The following is a 19,248-nucleotide window of genomic DNA, read 5'->3' on the forward strand; positions in this document are numbered from 1 at the left end:
TACTCCATCTCTCCATCCTTCTCCTCCTCTTGCCTCTCTCTCTCACTCATTCTGTTTCTCCCACTTTCTGTCCTCCAGGACCTTGGTTTACCGTTGAAGGCAAGAATGAGGAGAGAGGTCAGAAGGGAGTCTCCTACCTGAAGAAGATCTACCTCACAACGCAGGGATCCACCATCACCCTCATGAAGAGCAGACGGACACTGGTTAGTGACAACAACAGGCTGAAGGCCTGACCGCTGATGGTGGGGCTGGCAGGGCCGGGAGGGGGAAGTGGAGCAGGTTGGATCCTGCTGAGTGGAGGGAGCAGACAGGTCTATATGACCCACGATCTAATTTCAAAAGATTAACTTGGGTTGTCTCCAGCTGAGAACCTCTTTGGTTCAATGACTCACTGGTAACAAGGGAATAATCTCACTTGTGCCATCCTTGACGTGTGTGTGTATCGTTCGCTCCCCTCACAGGTCAATGACAAGAGGATTCGCCTGCCCTACCAGACAGCCAGCAAGACAGCCATCTCTCAGAGCGGCCAGTACGTGGTGGTGCAGACCTCCTTTGGCTTGACTCTCCGCTGGGATGGGAACCATTACCTGGAGATTATTGTTCCAACGTAAGTCGCTTTTATCCACCCAGTTTCTCCTCTTTGCATTCACTTTGATTCCCGGCAGGGCGAAACGTTGGGCAAGTTTCCTTACTCCACACGCCTCTGTTTACCTAGCAGTAAATAGGAACCTGGTTGTTAGTCAATTGGCAGATCGCTTTTCCGGGGGTAATAATTCCTTCGAAAAAAAAAAAAAATTGGTCACTCAATCCACGACTGTTTGTGGGACACTGCTATGCCCAATTGGCTGCCGCGTTTCGCCCGCAAAGTATATAGTCACTACACTTTACAGTAAATTGTGTGAAGCCCTTTGAGACATCTCGAAGAGGTGACTGATGGCCTTCCTTTTCTCCTGCGAACACCCAGGTCTTACTTCAACATGATGTGCGGTCTGTGTGGAAACTTGGACGGATTCGCGAACAACGATAACATAAAGCCCGACGGTTCTGCAGCAAAGACCGGGGACGAGTTAGGGAACAGCTGGAAGACGAAGGATGATGAAGATGACGAGTAAGTGGCCACCTGTCTGGAACTCCCTCAATTCCTCCGCCTTGCCCACTCCCTCTTCCCCCACCTTCCATTCCCGCGTAAAGACCTTCCTTTGTCATCGTGCTTACGGTCACCTCCCGCCTCCCTCTCCCTCCGCCTCGGGGTCAAACTCCGCCACTGCCCAACGTTCCGTCCGGGACACTGCACCGCACGAAGGGCGCTGTTGTTGTACGTCTTGCTCGAGTCCTCCTTACAACATGCGAGTGGCCCAGCCTCCTCACTCCAGTTCAACACTTGCTCACTCCTGTAGTGCAGTGGTTAAAGCGCTCGCCTCGCAAGCGGGGATTCCCGGGCCGGTCAGGTCGGGGTGAGACTTTAGGCAAGTTTCTTTATTCTACACACACGCCTCTGTTTACCTAGCAGTAAGTAGGAACCCGCTTGTTAGTCGTGGACATCTATCTAGTTCCCTTCGAAAAGAACTTATGGTCTCAACAGTACTTTCATCATAGCAGAGAATTTTGCATCGCCTCGTGCACAGAGAAACGTTTTCCTTGCTTCCCGCACTAATTTGTTCTTGCGTCTCACTGTTTTTTCAGCTGTAAATCCGACGATTCGGACCAGCCCCCCTGTGATGAAGATCTCTATGAACAGGTTATAAGCTCGGACAGCTGTGGGCGTCTAATAGACCCCATGGGAGCCTTCAGGTAAGCGAAAGTCCTCTACAGTCTCTATACTCCGATTAAAGACCGTTCCTCCTCGCACTGCACAAACGTTAATCGCAGCTCGTGTCCTCTCTTGCACCAGGCTCCGTCACCCTATCATCCCCACCCTCTCCCGGCTCCACTGGCTTCCCATCCCCCAGAGGATAGAGTTCAAAGTCTTCGTCCTCACCTTCAAAGACCTCCACGGCCTTGCCTCTCTCTGCCTCTGTGACTTGCCAATGCAATATCAACCTGTCTGCTTAGCAGGCACTGGTCTGCTCCACGACCCCCAGCCTGCCCCACCAATCTGCGGCCAAGCCTTCAGCCTCTCTGCCCCCACCCTCTGGAACTCCATCTCACGGTCCTTCCGCCTCGCCCCCTCCCTTGCCTCCTTCAAGGCACGTCTGTCTCAAGACCCTCCTCTTCGACCAGCTGCACCTTAAGCCACCCTCCTACCCCCACCCTCCACCCCTCCTGATCCCAACCCCCAACTCGGTCCAGATTCCTGACTGTCCTGTCCAACGCATTGGGACATCCTCCCGACGTGAAAGGCAGGCGCTGTGTAAATGTCATTTTGCTGTTGATTGTTGATGTTGTTGCCGCTCTTTGACTTCTGCAGGGACTGCATTAAGATTGTGGACCCCATGCCCTACTTCAACAACTGCATCTTTGACATGTGCCAGTACGAGGGGCTTGATGCCATGCTGTGTGACCAACTCCAAGCCTACACCGATGCCTGTCTGTCTGCTGGAGCTACTGTCCACTCGTGGAGGGAGCCAGACTTCTGTCGTGAGTTTCTGTCATTGTACTATTACAGGCAATCACACAAGGTAACAGTCATACATCCCAGTGCCACGTTGATCTCTTGAACTGGGGAGAGCGGGTTAGACTCCCAACAGTTACCCCAATGCACTCTGAGCTCCTTCCTCTCCCCGCCCCCCCCACCACCCCACCACCCAAGTGTTGGTTCTAGCTAACGTGCGTCTAATACTCTCTGAAATTAGGTAAACAGGATGCGTCCATCCAGGGAGAGAGAGAGTGCGCACTCCTACGCCTATACTCCCACTCTACGAACTTAGTGAGGCCTTATTTTTTTCCCCCCCCCATAACATCCACCCTAACCAGTCCTGTTTTGTTCCAGCTCTGGACTGCCCTGCAAACAGTCACTACACCCTGTGTGCCAGCGCCTGCCCTCCCACCTGCAACGACCCGTTCGCTCCAGGGAACTGTCCGAACCGCTGCGTCGAGGGGTGCGAGTGCGACGAGGGTTACGTCCTCAGTGATGGGAAGTGCGTCCCTGCCAACGAGTGTGGCTGCACCGATTCAGAAGGAGATTACTACCTGGTGAGTACCCACACACGCTAACTGGGGTCTCTCAGTGCCCTCTCCCCGGGGGAGATCACCAATAAACCATCAATAAGGTGTTCATCTCCTCATTGTGCACACTGTGGCTGTGACCCCATCACCCCACCCAACTCCACTGGCTCCCCATCCCTCAGAGGATAGAGTTCAAAATCCTCGTCCTCGCCTTCAAGGCCCTCCACGGCCTTGCCCTTTCCTACCTCTGTGACCTGCCATTATCAACCCGTCCGTTCCCTCCGCTCAGCAGGCTCCGGCCTGCTCCACATCCCCCGCCCGGCTCGTCCCATCATCGGTGGTCGAGCCTTCAGCCCCTCCGCCCCCACCCTTTGCAACTCCACCCCACAGCCCCTTCACCTCGCTCCCTTGCCTCCTTCAAGGCATGTCTCAGGACCCTTCTTTTCAACTGTGCCTTCGGCCACCCTCCTACCTTGACTGCCCTCCATCCTCCCTTACCCCAATCCACCCCCCCCATCCCCGACTGTCCAGTACCTTGGGATGGCCTCCCAATACAAAAGGCACTGTGTAATTGTAATTTTGTATTGTGGGGTAATGAAAAGACAGATTTGATACCCGTCATGTTTTCCACAGCCTAACGAGAGCTGGTACAAGCCAGGCTGCACTGAGGAGTGCTTGTGTCAGGGTCACAACATCTTCACATGCAAGAACTCAAGCTGCCTACCCGTGGAGACATGTGGGCTGGAGGACGGAATCTATGGCTGTCACGCTCTAGGTAAGCAGGGTGTTTATTGAGGGGGCAGATGTGTGTGTGTGTGTGTGTGGAGTAAGGAAACTTGCCTAAGGTTACGTCCTGACCTGTCCCGCCCGCAAATTGAACCCAGGTCCTCTCACCTGCGAGGCGAGCGCTCTCACCACTGAGCCTCAGGATCCACAGTGGGACATGAAGGGAGGAAGAGCTGAAAGTTCAGGCTGTTGATCGGTGTGTCTCTTTCTCTTGTTACAGATCGTGAAACATGCAGTGTCTCGGGAGACCCTCACTACACAACGTTCGACAAGAAGGTGCACAATTTCATGGGGACCTGCACCTACACTCTCTCCAAGCTCGGAGACACCTCGTCCAACCTCAAATACTACAACGTGGAAACCACAAACGAGCACAGAGGCAGCAACAAAAAGGTCTCGTACGTCAAAGCCGTCCACATCGATGTGTACGGTCATCGCATCACCTTAATGAAGAGCAGGAGAGTCATTGTGAGTGTCCAGCGCTAAGGTCTCTTGGGATACTTTGTGGAGTCCTGTAACATAGTGGTTAGAGCGCTCACCTCACAAGCGAGAGGACCCGGGTTTGATTCCCGGGCAGGTCAGATCAGGACAAAACCTTAGGCAAGTTTCCTTACTCCACACACACACACACACACACACACACACACGCTGTTTACCAGCAGTCAGTAGGAACTCACTTGTTAGTCGATTAGCGGATCGCTTTTCGGGAGTAATAATCCCTTCAAAAATAATTATAATAGTACTAATGTGGTCACTCAATCCACGACTGTGGGACACTGTTGTGTGCAATTGGCTGCGCGTTTCACCCACAAAATGTACAGTCACTACACTTTACAATATATTCAGTGAAGCACTTTGAGACAACAACAACAACATTACACTTGTACAGCACCCTTCACGTTGGAAAGACGTCCCAGAGCGCTGGAACCTTGGGATGGGAAGTCCCCCTGACGTGGAAGGCACTATACAAACGTAAATTGTTGTTGTTGGAAGACGTCTTGAAGACGTGATAAGGCGCGATATCAAATGCGAGGATTATTATTTATTATTGTTGTATAAACCCGACTTTTTTCACACACAGCTGAACGGAAAAAGAATCAACCTGCCGGTATTTGTGGACGATCAGGTGGTGATCAGGCTCAGTGGCAAATACGCCGTGGTGGAGACTGACTTTGGGCTGTGGGTGCGCTTCGATGGAAACCATCACGCGGACGTCTCCGTTCCCTCCTCTTACACAGGGCTGCTCTCTGGGCTGTGTGGTAGGTTTCCATTCACACTTTTCCTTGCTCAGTGTTCAGACACCCACACAAAGCGTCGTTGGAGTGTAGAGGGACGTTTACTGGTGTCTAAACCCAAGATGTAGCTACAACAGATCAGAAACCAGCCTTTCTTAACCCATGTTTCACGTCCCCACGCCTCGCCCGCTTCACCATTGGCGGGCGGGCCTTCGGCTTCTCTGCCTCCGCCCCCTGGAACTCCATCCCACGTGTAATGTGTTCTTGTTGTTGTTGTTTGACGCCACTATTCTCCTCCCTGCAGGAAACTACAACAAAAACAAAGCTGACGACAATCTCAAACCCGATGGCAGTGCTGCTGACAACGTCAATGACCTGGGAGAGAGCTGGCTGGTACCTGATGATACGCCGGGGTAAGTAACGTGCCACACAGGAGAGATGATATAGAACACGATAAGCTGTTTTATCTGGTACTCAACAGTAGAACCAGAAGACATGACTTGAGATCGAAGGAGGGTAAATTCGGAACAAATCTGCGGTGACACTAGTTCAGTGAGCGAGTAGTAAACGTGGGGAACAGGCTCGCCAGGGAGACAGACGGTGGAAGCAGAAAGTGTTGTTTGTTTCAAGAACAAATGAGGTAGATTTCTGTTAGAAAATAATATCTGGGAATACAGTATATAGCCACAGAGAGAGAGAGATTGAAAGAGAGAGACAAACACACACACGTAGATTGACATAGACACAGTGACACAGAGAAGAAAGAGAGACAGAGAAGAGAAAGAGACAGAGAGAAAGAGACACACACACACAGATACAGTATATAGTTTAGGGACCCGACATGTCAAGTGACTGCTATGATGGTGGAAGGCGAACTAGATGGACATTGGTGGTCTTTCGTCGAGCTTATGATCTTATGTTCTTATGAGAGGGTGAGGGTTACCTGCAGCCCTTTACTCAGTCCCTCAGAGATACAGATAATAATAAATAATAATAATAATACTTAGATTTGATATAGGGCCTTATATTGTAAAGTGTAGTGTCTGTGTCTTTTGATGTTCTTCCTCATGTGAGTGATCTCTCTCCTCCTCCGGCAGATGCACAAACAGTGGTGGGATTGAGGATTGTGATGACGATGTGCAGGCCGAGGCTGAGAAGCCAACAAGCTGTGGTTTCATTAAGGACCCGACAGGTAAGGGAACCATCCAACGCCGCTCTACATATCAGCGCCTTGGGATGTCCTCCCGACGTGAAAGGCGTACACAAATGTAATTTTGTATTGTATTTACAACCAAGATTGCTCCTGTCCATCCCATCTTCTTACCTCTCCTCCCAACGCTGTTTCCTGCTCTCTCCTTTCTCTCTCGCTCTGTCTCTTCACAGCGTTTTCGTAGAATCATAGAATATTACAGCACAGAAGGAGGCTATTCGGCCCATCGTGCCTGTTTGGAAAAGCTACCCAATCAGTCCCACTCCCCGGCTCTTTCCCCCACACCCCTGTAAATGTTTCCTTTTCAAGTACCTATCTAACTCCCTATTGAAAGTTGCTGTTGAATCTGTTTCCACCACCGTTTCAGGCAGTGCTTTCCAGACCATGACAACTCTGGTCTTTTCGAGTATCTCCTCTCCGTTTCCCTTTGTCCTCAAAGTTTCCTTTTGCTCTCTCTCTCTCTCTCTTCCTCTCGGCCCCTCGCTCCACCATCCCCCCAGTCATTCCCAATGTCTCTCTCTCTCTCTCTATCTCCTATCGTTTCTGCTTGCTCTCTCTTTCTCTCCTCCCCCTTCCCGCCCCACCCATGCGATACTTAAGTAGGAACCTAGTTGTTAGTCGATTGGCTGATTGCTTTACGGGCAATAATCCCTTTAGGGGGAAAAAAATTGGGCACTCAATTCACAACTGTTTGTGGGACACTGCTGTGCACAATTGGTTGCTGCGTTTCACCCACAAAACAGTAACTACACTGTATAGTGTATTAACTTTCAATAGGGAGTTAGGTACTCGAAAAGGAAAAATGCTTTGAGACGTCTCAAAGACGTGATAAGGCTCTATATCAAATGCAAGGGTTTTTATTATTATAATATTGGGACATCCTCCCGACGTGAAAGGCACTCTATAAATGTAATTTTGTTGTTGTTATATAACTACATCTCTCATCACTGTTCACAGGCCTGTTCAAAGAGTGTCACAGCAAGATCCCCCCAGAGCAATACTTTGACAACTGCGTGTACGACATGTGTGCTTACGATGGAGATACGATGTACCTTTGCTTAGCGCTGCAGAGCTATGCTGACCTGTGTGCCAAAGCTGGCGTCTCGGTCACCTGGAGAAACAAGACCTTCTGCCGTGAGTCTCGCTGTCACCTTGTTTGGTAGCATTTGTCAGTCCTGAGGTACTGATCTGAGCTGAGGACATCTTTCGGGACTAGAGTTGACTTTGTACCCCTGTGTTAGAGAGGTGAAGAATCTGCCAGTGTTCCTTCAACAACTTATATTTACACAGCGCCTCTCACGCAGTGTAGCATCCCAGGGCGCTTGACAGTGGCTTAGCACGACGATGAGGCGGGGAAGAGGGGAGGTGACCATGGCACGGTCGCAAAGGAAGGTCTTCAGGGGCGATCTGAAGATGGGGAAGGAAGGAGGGGGCAAGGCGAGAGGATAGAGGGAGAGAGCGACAGAGTTTCGGGTAGTGGCTGAAAGTGCAGCCATCGACGTAAGAGCAGAGAGCATGAGGGAGATGCTTCCACAGACTTTTGGGGGAGGGAGAGAGTTCCAGATTTCCGCTACCCTTTGCATGATAAAGAATAGTCCGTGCCTTCAGGCATAATCTGAAAACTCTTTCTTGTCTCTCCAGCACTGACCTGTGGACTTAACAGTCACTATGAGCCCTGTGGGACAGCCTGCCCTGCCTCCTGCACTGACCTCTCAGCTCCCAACGACTGTAACAAACCGTGTGTGGAGGACTGCGTCTGTGACAACGGCTTTGTGCTGAGTGGGGACAAGTGTGTTCCCTTCAGTCAGTGCGGCTGTGTGGACACAGACAAGAACTACCACCTGGTATGTAAGCCACAGGATACAGTACTCTATATATTTGTGGGACGTCGCTGGGCGCAATCGGCTGTCGGGTTTCGCCTACAAAATATACTATCGATTCACTTTACAGCGCATTCCGTAAAGCGCTTTGAGACGCCTCAAAGACGTGATAACGCACTGTATCAAATGCAAGGATTATTATTGTTGGCATTGGCGTGAGCAGTTTCTCTTGTTGTCTTTTCCAGTTGGGAGAGAACTGGATCACGGACAGTAACTGTACAGAACGCTGTACCTGCTCCAGCCCCAACAACATCACGTGTGAGCAGTGGAACTGCGGCCCGCTGGAGACATGCGAGGTCAAGGACGGAGTGCTCGGGTGTCAGATCTTAGGTCAGTAGTAACTATCAGAGCCCTCACCTCGCAAGCGAGAGGACCCGGGTTCAATTCCCAGGCGAGTCAGGTTGTTAGTCGCTTGTTGCATCGCTTCTCTGGGGACATAATCCCCCCAAAAAATAATAACCGGCTGCCGCGTTTCACCCATAAAAACACAAGGTCACTACACTTTACAGTGTGTTTGGTGAAGCGCTTTGAGACGTCGCGACAACGTGATAAAGCGCAGTATCGACTGCAAGTATTATTATACATTAAAGATGACAGAAATAGTACATGGGATGGCCTCAATGCAGCATACTCTCCCTCTCCCTTCCTCCCCACCCTCAAATAAAATGCATCACCTTCCCAACATGGACGCTGCACTCCTCCATACAAAAGTCACTTGTTTTATTGACCTCTGGGCCTCCCACCTCCTCTCCCACAGGCACAGTCTCCTGTCACGTGGCCGGAGACCCTCACTACTTCACCTTTGACAGCGCCATGCACACGTTTATGGGGACCTGCACCTACACGCTGGCGGAGGTCTGTGTGCCCACGATGGTCACGCCCTTCACCGTCAACGCCAAGAACGAGGAGCGAGGGCAGCCTGGCGTCTCCTACATCAGCTCAGTGAACATCGACGTCTACAACGTCCGCATCACCCTACAGAAGAGCAGACGGATTCTGGTAAGCGCGGAGCGGACCTGACCCACCTCACCTCCACCCACCCGGCCCCCACCCCCGGCTCTGTTGGGATGTCCTCTCGACAAATGCAAGGATTGTTACTTGTTATTATATTCCAAACTGCTCACTCAGTGTGTCTGTTCAATGTGACAGGTCGACGGGAAGAGAGTGCGGGCTCCAGTTACAGACCAGATTAAAGGTGTGTCCATCGTCACCAGTGGCATCTACTCCGTGGTGGAGACTGACTTCGGGCTCGTGGTGAAGTTTGACGGAAACCACCACCTGGAGATCAAAGTGCCCAGCACGTATTTCGGGAAGGTGAGATGGCAAACGTGGAGTCCTGTAGCTCAGTGGCTAGCGGGCTCATCTCGCAAGCGAGAGATCTGGGTTCGGTTCCCGGGAGCCCCGCTCACTGACCAGCGCTCGCCCTTCACTCTAACCTGATACTAACACCTCCTATTCTCTCCAGTTGTGCGGCATGTGTGGCAATTACAATCAGGACCAATCTGACGAGCTGTTGATGCCCGACGGGAAGATGGCAAACAACGTGACCCACTTCGGGAACAGCTGGAAGGACGAGGGAGACAGCGACCCAGGGTACGTTCACGTCCATCTCCTAGTAGGAGTGCTGTAGTGTAGCGGTTAGAGCACTCGCCTCGCAAGCTAGAGGACCTGGGTTCGATTCCCGGGCGGATCAGGTCAGGTCAGGGCAACTTTCCTGATTCCGCACACGCGCCTCTGTTTACCAGTTGTCAGTCGATTGGCGTATCGCTTTTCCATGGGTAATAATACCTTCAAAAAAATCTAATACTGTGGTCGCTCAATCCGCGACTCTTTGTGGGACACTGCCCGTGAGCGATTGGCTGCCGCGTTTTGTCCACAAAATATACAGTCACTCCACTTTACGGGATATTCAGCGAAGTGCGTTGAGGCGTCTCGAAGACGTGATAAGGCGTGTATCAAATGCAAGGATTATTATTATTATTATTATCTGCTCTGTGCACTCCAACACAGAGCCTGCTCTGCCCTCTCGCTAACCCTCGCGCTCCGGTGGACGTATAAATAAAACGTGTGTCTCTCTCTCTCTCTCTCTCTCTCTTTGCCCTCAGTTGCAAGCCTGACAACAGAGAGGATCTGAATGCAAGCTGCCTGCCCTCCGACATGGAGAAGGTGGTAGTTCTGTGCCAGGACATGCTGAACGACAAATACAAGACGTGCCACAGTCTGGTCGATCCCTTCCCCTTCATCCAGAACTGCGTATTTGACATGTGCGAGTACAACGGCATGATCTCCACGCTCTGTGACAACATCCATTCCTACGTGGAGGCCTGCAAGAGCGAGGGAGTCGGCATCAAGTGGAGGAACAGCACCTTCTGCCGTGAGTATCTCCTTCAGCCACAGCACAGTCTGTGGGATTTCATGCCCAGTCACTGCGCTGAGCGAAGGCTGCATTGTAAAATCTCTACAGCTCAGCGGTTAGAGCCCTCGCCTCGCGAGCGAGAAGATCCGGGTTCGATTCCCGGGCGGGTCAGGTCGGGGCGAAAACCTTAGGCAAGTTTCCTTACTCCTCACACACACACACACATGCTCACGCCTCTGTTCTAGCAGTAAATAGGAACCCGCCTGATGGATCGCTTTTCCGGGGGTAATAATAACCTCTTCAAAAACAAATAAATATTACCAACAATAATAATTTGGCCACTCAGTCCCACGACTGATTGCGGAACGTTGCTGTGCGCAATTGGCTGCCGCGTTTTGCCTAAAAAAACTTTGAGGGGTCTCGAAGACGTGATGAGGGGCTGTATCAAATGCCAGGATTATTATTATCATTATTATTATTGTAATCATTATTATCCCTTCCCCCCCCCACCCCTCCCCACAGCCCTGGCCTGTCCACCCAACAGCCACTATGTGGAATGCTCCACCCCCTGCCCCGCCACCTGCACTGATATCTACGCTCCCTCCAACTGCGAGACCTCGAGCGCCTGCGTGGAAGGCTGTGAGTGCAACGCCGGATACGTACTGAGCGACAACGAGTGCGTGAAGCTGCAGGAATGCGGTTGTGTGGACGCCGAGAACGAGTACCACAACGTGAGTAACTCCCCCACCCCCCCCCGCCAACTCCCCTTCAGCCTCTCTGCCCCCACTCTCTGGAAGTCCATCCCGCAATCCCCCGCCTCACCCCTTGGGTCCTAAACCCTGACTGTCCAGCACCTCAGGACGTCCTCCAGATGTGAAAGGTGCCGTGGAAATGTCATTTGTTGTGGTGGTGGTGGTTGTTGGAGGTGACACTGCAATGACTCTTAAACACCCTGTGGGCGGCGCTGCGATCAGAGTTAAAATGTCAGTCCGGTAACAGTGGTTTGTGTGTCTCAGGTCGGGGAAAGCTGGCTGACCAAGGACTGTCAGGAGACCTGTCATTGCCCCGGAGACGGGAACGTCAAGTGTGAAGCCTTCAGCTGCGGGAAAGCCACAGTGTGCGATGCGAAGGACGGAGTCAATTACTGCAGACCCACACGTACGTACGCAGCCCAATTTCACGTGCTGTATTTTGGGAGGCGCTGCAGGGCCGTTGGCAGCCGGTGGGGGGAGGGCGGGTGGGGCGCTGCAAGACTGGGGTGGACAGGTGTTTGTTAGGTCAGGGCCTTGGGACGTCCTCCCGACGTGAAAGGCGCTAAACAAATGTAATTTTGCATTGTATCGAGGGGTTTGGGGCAAGGAAGGGTAATTAAGTGCTCTGAGGGTGCTATATAAGTGCAAGTTGTTGTTGTTGTAATTTGAGTTGAGGTACAGATCAGCCATGATCTTATAGAATGGCGGAACAGGCTGGAGGGGCTGAATGGCCTTCTCCTGTTCACATGTAGAAGGCGCCACGATGCTCAGAATGCTCAAGCACATTCCCATTGCTACGATTGTTCACGTTGTTCTCTCCCATTCCCTACCAGGATTTAATCAGTGTCATATCTCCGGAGACCCCCACTACATCACCTATGACTTTGTGATCCACCATTACCAAGGCAAGGACACCTACACCCTGAGCGAGACCAACAATGCCGGTAACCTGATCCCGTTCAACATCGAAGGCAGGAATAAACGCAGGAGCCCGTTCAGTAAGGTCTCCTTCCTCCAGGAAGTCTACATCGACATCCATGGATACTCCATCATGCTCTTGAAGAACCGCAAAGTTGTGGTGAGTGTGTGTTAGTGAATGAGAGTGATAGTGAGTGTATGGGTGAGTGTGTGGGTGAGTGTAATAATAATCCTGGCATTTGATATAGCGCCTAAACACGAAGTCAGGACGTATTGGGTAATGCTAAGTAACGTCAAGTGCTCAGTGGAGTGAAGCCTTGGTTTCAGGGCTTTGGGATGTCTTCCTGACACGAAAGGCGCCAATCGACTAACAAATGTTGTTGTTGTCAGTTGTTGCGATGAACTCCTTGACCTCAATAATGTCTTAACCTCCAGGTGGACGGTGTGAGGATCAAACCTCCCTTTGAACCCCGAGAAGGTCTGCGCATCTATCAGAAATCCAGGTCCATTTTCCTGGAGATGGACTTTGGGCTCACCGTGGAGTTTGACGGAGAATCAGCAGCAGGTAATGAACTACAGTCTAGTCTGGTTACATTGTGACGTGGAGTATTGTAGCTCAGGGTTAGTGTGCTCGCCTCGCAAGCGAGAGGATCTGGGTTCGATTCCCGGACAGGTAAGTGTTAGGTAAGTGTTCTTGTTCCGCACACACACACACACGCCTCTGTGTACCAGCAGTAAGCAGGAACCCACTTGTTAGTTAATTGATGGATCACTTTTCCGGAGGTAATAATCCATCCAAAAAATAACAGTGATTTGGTCATTAAATCCACGACTGCTTGTGGAACGTCGCTGGGCGCAATCGACTGCCGCATTTCGCCCACAAACTATACAGTCACTTCACTTAACAGTATATCCTGTGAAGCGCTTTGAGACGTCTCGAAGACGTGATGAGGCGCTGGGACAAACACCGGGATTATTGTTATTATAATAACATCTGAACATCCTGTCCTGTCCCCAGTGATTACTCTCCCGAGTACCTACATGGAGCGAGTGCTGGGCTTGTGCGGTAACTACGATGACCGAAGGTACAACGACTACATGAAGCCGGACGGCACGATCACCGAAAACCTCAACGAGTTTGGCAACAGCTGGAAAGTGAGGCCTCGGAACCGGGCGGCCACTGAGACACAGACCCAAAGAATCCACAAGTGAGTTTACCTGGAGTCCAACTCGCTCTCACTCTCTCCCGTTCTCTCGCCTCCCAGTCAGCAGTCTGTGGTGTTCCTAACCCCTCGTCAGCACTTCAGCTCACAGCGTAGACCTGTGGTGACCAATTTCTTTGGTTGGCCAACAAGATAAATGTTTCTTGAATGAACATCTCTTGATTTAGGGCATAAATAAATAAATAACCTGTAGCTCAGTGATTAGAGCGCTCGCCTCGGTGGTGAGAGGACCCGGGTTCGAGACCCGGGTGGGTCGGGTCAGGTCGGGGTGAAACCTTAGGCAACTTTCTTACTCCACACACACCTCTTGTTTACCTAGAGGTACGTAGGAACCCGCTTGTTAGTCGACTGGCGGGTCACTTTTCTGGGAGTGTAATAATCCCTTCACAAAACGACAAAATTAAACAAAAAAGATTATTAATTTGGTCACTCAATCCACGATTGTTTGTGGGACGTCGCTGTGCGCAATTGGTTGCTGAGTTTCGCCCATAAAGCACACAGTTGCTGCACTCCAGTAACACCTTTGTTTCCTTCCACAGACGTGACGTGAATAATCCCGAGTCAGGCTTCACCACTGAGGACTGCACCAGTGACCAGCTGGAGCTGATGAACAGTACTAAGTTCTGCGGTGCGCTGTCTAACCCAAATGGGCCCTTCAAAGCTTGCCATTCGATCGTCTCACCCAGTACCTTCCAGGAGTAAGTAACGCAAATCGACAAGCAGCTGCCTGGCACTGTGTGTGCCTATCCCGCTCACACAACCCACTCGATCAGCACCGTGGCCAACAGCGTTGAGGACACATCTCGTGCAGTCCTGTAGCTCAGTGGTTAGAGCGCACACTTAGAGCCCAAGCGAGAGACGTGGGTTCGATTCACGGCAGGTCACTGGTTGTGGGATGTCGCTGTGTGCAATTGGCTGCCGCTTTCTGCCCACAAAATATACAGTCACTCCACTTTACAGCGTGTCCTGCGAAGCGTTTCGAGGCGTCTCAAAGACGTGATAAGGCGCCGTATCAAATGCAAGGATTATTATTAGGCTAAGAGCAGGCGGAATTTGGGGGCTCGTGGACTTTGAGCAGAGGGCCTAACCGGGAGCTTTCTCCTTGCTCTGTGTCCCTCTACAGGAACTGCTTGTTCGACCTGTGTGCTGACTTCGAGAGCAAAGAGTTACTGTGCCTTAGCTTTGAAGCCTACACCAAGATCTGTCAAGAGAAGTTGGTGCCCCTGGACTTGTGGAGGGAGCAGACAGAATGTGGTGAGTAACTCCCGAGTGTGGGCCGTGCCAGAGAGATACACGTGACCCATCATGTCGGAGGCTTGTAGCATGGTGGTTAGGGCGCTCGCCTCCTCGCAAGCGAGAGGACCTGGGTTGGATTCCTGGGCAGGTTGGGTCGGGTCGGGGCGAAGTTTCCTTACTCTACATGGGCGCACACACACACACACACACACACACGCGCGCCTCTTGCTTATCTTGCAATGAGTAGGAACTCGCTTGTTAGTCGATTGGTGGATCGCTTTTTCCCGGGGATAATCCCTTCAAAACAAAGCACTCAATCCACTGCTGTTTGTGGGGACGTCGCCGGGCGCAAGTGGCTGCCGCGTTTCGCCCACAAAACACACCGTCACCACACTTTACAGTGTGTCCTGTGAAGCGCTTTGAGACGTCTCGAAGACATGATAAGGCGCTGTGTCAAATGCCAGGATTATATTATAAAGATTATTATTATTGATACAGCGCCTTAACACGTCGTTGAAACGTCCCAAAGCGCTTCAAACAATATATTGTCAAGTGTAGTGACTGTACATGTTGTGGACGAAACTCAGTAGCGTATTAATGCTGATTATCTCCTCTCACCTCTCAGGACTGGATTGCCCTGCCCACAGCACCTACAGGTCCTGCATGATCGCTTGCCCTGCCACCTGTGCTGATCTGGCTGCCCCAGGAGGCTGTGAGATCCCCTGTCAGGAGGGGTGTGAGTGCGATCGGGGCTATGTGCTCAGCGACCTGGAGTGTGTGCCCTTCAGCCAGTGTGGCTGCACCTACCACAGCAAATATTATGAGGTGCAGGAGACGTTTGTCACGGACCAGTGTGATCAGAGCTGCCTGTGTGCCAACACCAACACCGTTCAGTGCCAGCCCAAACAGTGTGGCACTGGGGAGGTGTGTGCTGCCTTCAACTTGACCATCGACTGCTTCCAAGGTAAGGGAACCACACAGACACCCACTGACACCTCTACACATGCTCACACACGCAAATGCAGACTCGCACACCTATACGCGCACCTCCACACACACAAATTCACATACACGCCCACAGGTCGAGTGTGAAAAACCCACGCACAGTCACACACCTAAAGGTAGAGTGTGATAAACACACACACACAAGCACATGGCTTTATGTTTTGGATCTCATTCCCTCCCCCCCTACCCCCAGAGGGAGCCTGCCTGTCTGATCCCTGTCTCAGCGGTGGAACGTGTAGCGAATCTCCAGGCATTAAAAACTACACGTGTGAGTGTCGTCCTGGATTTTTTGGGGAGATGTGTGAGAATCAGTTGGATGAAGAAACCTCAGGTATGTCCGAAGGCAGTTACCCTCAGCTGTCACCCATTTACTGATTAAGGTCCGGTATTTTAGCCATGTTCCCCTTTATCTATGTGCATGCGTGTTTGCGTGACTATTTAAAATACACGTGCGCACGTATACATGCGGGCACATGTATGTTCCTGTCTGCACTTCTTTTCTTGCACATGTATTTATGTACGTAGCCTCACAATCGTTTTCAAATCCCTTCACTCTCTGGCACTGCCCTACCTCTCCAATCTGATTACTCCCCATGCCACTACCCGCTGCCTCCACTCAGCCGGCTCCGACCTCCTGCTTGTCCCTCGTGCCCTCTGTCACTCTCTTCCCCAATCCCTCAGCCTTGAAGACCTTCCTCTCCAACCATGCCAACGGTCACCCCCTCCCTCCCCCCGGCTCGGCATCGTGATCCGCTACTGTCATGCGCTCTGGGCCACTGCCCTGCATGAGGGGCGATGTGCAAAATGCCAGTTGTTGTTGATGTATACTAACACCCTGATTAATTCTCTGTTCCTTGCAGGTCCGAATGTGGTGCTGATTGTGGTGCTGGTCGTGCTGGCAACCTTCCTCGTCTCCTTGTGTATCGGATTCACCATCTACTTCCTCACGTCCAGGAGGTAACGACCAGTTACCCTCCCCGCACAATCCCAACAACAACACGTCACATTTACACAGCGCCTTTCGCGTCGGGAGGACGTCCCAAAGCGCTGGACAATCTGGGATTTGGACCCGAGCTGGCGGTTGGGATCAGGGGTGTGGAGGGCGGGGAGGAGGGTGATCGAAGGCATGGGTTGGTTGAAGAGGAGGGTTTTGAGACAGGCCTCAAAGGAGGGGGTGAGGCTGAGGGACTGTGTGTGTGGGATGGAGTCCAGGAGGGTGGGGGCAGAGAGGCTGTAGGTAGGTCCCAGCTCAGCCACCGTGGTCGGTTATTTTATTTATGTTTGATTTGCTGACTGACCTGCACACTTACTGTTAACAGGAACCCAAAGGCTGTGATGCCAGAGGATTTCGCCATGATTTTGCCTGAAAATGGTGAGTCAGACATTGTCATGCACCCCCCCCACCCCAAGCACTGGAACCCTCTGCCCAGAAATCCAACCCAGGTCATCTCGCTTGCGAGGCACGTGCTCTAACCACTACACGACAGGACTCCACACAGTTGTGCTTTAGCCTTTCAAGTAGGAACAGGGGAGGCCATTCAGCCCCTCGAGCCTGTTCTGGCATTCTATAAGATTGTAGCTGATCTGTACCTCAACTCCAATTACTCCCCTTTGCCCTGTATCCCTTGATCCCCAGACCTCACAGACATCTATCCACCTCCGGCTGGACAATGTGAATGGACCCAGCAATAATCCGCAGCTTTTAGAGGGAGGGAGAGAGAGAGAGAGAGAGAGTTCCAGATTCCCACTGGCCTTTGTGTGTGTGAAAAACTGCCCCTGATTTCACTTCTAATTTCAAGATGATACCCCCCTTAACGTCAACATCTTAACTCTTCTCCCGCTCTCTAACTCTGTCCTCCCCAATGTAACTTCCTCCCTCCATCATGTCCCCCCCGCCCCGCCTATCCTCGCCCCAATCCACACTGCAGTAATATTCACTAAATAAATAGGAGCTTTGTCCAGTTTATGCACCTGAGACTGAGCTGTTTAAGGGTCAGTGTGTGTGAGGTGGGGGCGGGTGGTTTCCTGAGCCAGTGAATCCAGATCTGGGAACAAGAAGGAGAGAGGATACAGAGATGCAGAGAGCGGAGCCAGTCGCCGCTTCCCAAACCGATTCCATCTGGAATTTCCACGAATTCAACGATTAAATTCCCCCCATTTCTCGTTTGGCAGTGAGGAGAAAGAGCAACAGCTCCACCAGCTCAGACAGTGTGGATTCCGAACGGCTCTAGGACTTCAAAAGCGCGGAATTACGAAGAAATCAAAGTTTTCAATCATCACGCGACCCCTCCTACCCCCCCCCACCCCACCTACCCGCCAACCAGCCAGTGACTGCTCGGGGGAGCCACACACACAAATTCATCAATCGAACTGGAGTGACTCCTCGGGAAATTACTGCAATCATCTCAGATGCAAACTCCACAATCAGCAACAACAACAAATTGGTACAGTGCTTCTCATGTCAGGAGAGAGTGGCTCAGAGAGACCCAGACATCAAAGGTAACAACCAGAGAGAGATGGAGATACTCAGTACGGAGAGCAAGAGGCACCAGGAGACCAGAGATTCTAGTCAAAAGACAGACAGCTCGAGGAACTCGGAGATAGACTCAGAGAAAGAGAGAGAGAAAAGGCATCGAAATGGCAAACGTGAAAGCTCAGGAACTACAGCCACGGCTTGGAGAATGCCATCCTCCTGTGGCCAAATGTTGAATGTACAGGAACAATGAAGTGTAACATGTCTTCATCAATCAATCAATCAATCAGTCGGACAGAAGAAAGGGGATTCCTTTGGCCCATCTGATCTCATCCCTCCACAACACCCACCCTACCATCTCCCCATCACAGCATCGAGCTGCCGTCTATAAATGTCCTGGTATTATTGTTCCAATGGACAATTAGCCTCTAGGTAAAGAGAGGTTGTGAGTCCTGAAATAGCCCTTTACAACCCTAAACCCATGTCTTCTTGTTCTGCCGTCTCTGTCTCTGTAAAGTATTTTGTGTGTCTTGACAGCCACTGAGATTTTCCCCCAAAGTTTACCTCGAATCCGTCAAGCTTCACTGCACCATTCTCAATTCCGTGTCTCCAGGACGCGCGCTTTAATCACGGCATTTGTGCCCTTGTCTGTTCCAGATTCATGTCAATGCGCTATCGCTTCAAATAAATATTTATATCATAAATAAATGTGTCGGGATTATCCGTTCTTCCAAATGAGATGTTAACCAAGCTCCTGCCTGTGCCCTGTTCAGGTGGAAATCTGGTCACTCAATCCACGAGTGTTTGTGGGACGCTGTTGTGCACAATTGGCTGCCGCGTTTCCGTGCGTCATAGCTCAGTGCCGAGTGACACTGCAGGGCATATCATAAGCCACATTCATCGGTGTGTGTCTGCTTGCATCCCCCACCCTCCCTGCCCTCCCTCATGAAGCTGACAGATAAAGAAGAAGATCAGCGAGTTCAATGACCGCTCAATAGGGGAGCCGTCCTTCCTTTCTCTGTGGAGTCCTGAAGTGTCGTGGTTAGAGCACTCGCCTCGCAAGCCAGAG

General features: G+C 51.4%; 1 protein-coding gene across 2 annotated transcripts in view; it reads left to right on the forward strand.

Annotated features, from left to right (window-relative positions):
• Positions 1-18,497, forward strand: part of zanl (zonadhesin, like) — a 31,520-nt gene extending 13,023 nt beyond the window's left edge. For both annotated transcript variants that reach the window (XM_042345556.1, XM_007912218.2), the window contains 30 exons: positions 79-203; positions 462-607; positions 965-1,108; positions 1,684-1,791; positions 2,408-2,577; positions 2,930-3,132; positions 3,739-3,880; positions 4,112-4,359; positions 4,973-5,150; positions 5,431-5,539; positions 6,224-6,318; positions 7,294-7,470; positions 7,978-8,180; positions 8,402-8,546; positions 8,974-9,215; positions 9,366-9,530; positions 9,682-9,809; positions 10,322-10,590; positions 11,095-11,303; positions 11,589-11,730; positions 12,158-12,402; positions 12,678-12,807; positions 13,261-13,450; positions 14,005-14,163; positions 14,589-14,719; positions 15,327-15,665; positions 15,900-16,037; positions 16,567-16,663; positions 17,026-17,078; positions 17,879-18,497. In XM_042345556.1, coding sequence (XP_042201490.1) covers positions 79-203; positions 462-607; positions 965-1,108; positions 1,684-1,791; positions 2,408-2,577; positions 2,930-3,132; positions 3,739-3,880; positions 4,112-4,359; positions 4,973-5,150; positions 5,431-5,539; positions 6,224-6,318; positions 7,294-7,470; positions 7,978-8,180; positions 8,402-8,546; positions 8,974-9,215; positions 9,366-9,530; positions 9,682-9,809; positions 10,322-10,590; positions 11,095-11,303; positions 11,589-11,730; positions 12,158-12,402; positions 12,678-12,807; positions 13,261-13,450; positions 14,005-14,163; positions 14,589-14,719; positions 15,327-15,665; positions 15,900-16,037; positions 16,567-16,663; positions 17,026-17,078; positions 17,879-17,937 — 4,889 coding nt within the window. In that variant the 3' untranslated portion in view covers positions 17,938-18,497. The remainder of the gene's footprint in view (positions 1-78; positions 204-461; positions 608-964; positions 1,109-1,683; positions 1,792-2,407; positions 2,578-2,929; positions 3,133-3,738; positions 3,881-4,111; positions 4,360-4,972; positions 5,151-5,430; positions 5,540-6,223; positions 6,319-7,293; positions 7,471-7,977; positions 8,181-8,401; positions 8,547-8,973; positions 9,216-9,365; positions 9,531-9,681; positions 9,810-10,321; positions 10,591-11,094; positions 11,304-11,588; positions 11,731-12,157; positions 12,403-12,677; positions 12,808-13,260; positions 13,451-14,004; positions 14,164-14,588; positions 14,720-15,326; positions 15,666-15,899; positions 16,038-16,566; positions 16,664-17,025; positions 17,079-17,878) is intronic.
• Positions 18,498-19,248: the final 751 nt, after the last annotated feature.

The sequence above is a fragment of the Callorhinchus milii genome, unplaced genomic scaffold (assembly GCF_018977255.1).
Source record: "Callorhinchus milii isolate IMCB2004 unplaced genomic scaffold, IMCB_Cmil_1.0 Scaffold60, whole genome shotgun sequence".
Lineage (NCBI taxonomy): Eukaryota > Metazoa > Chordata > Chondrichthyes > Chimaeriformes > Callorhinchidae > Callorhinchus > Callorhinchus milii.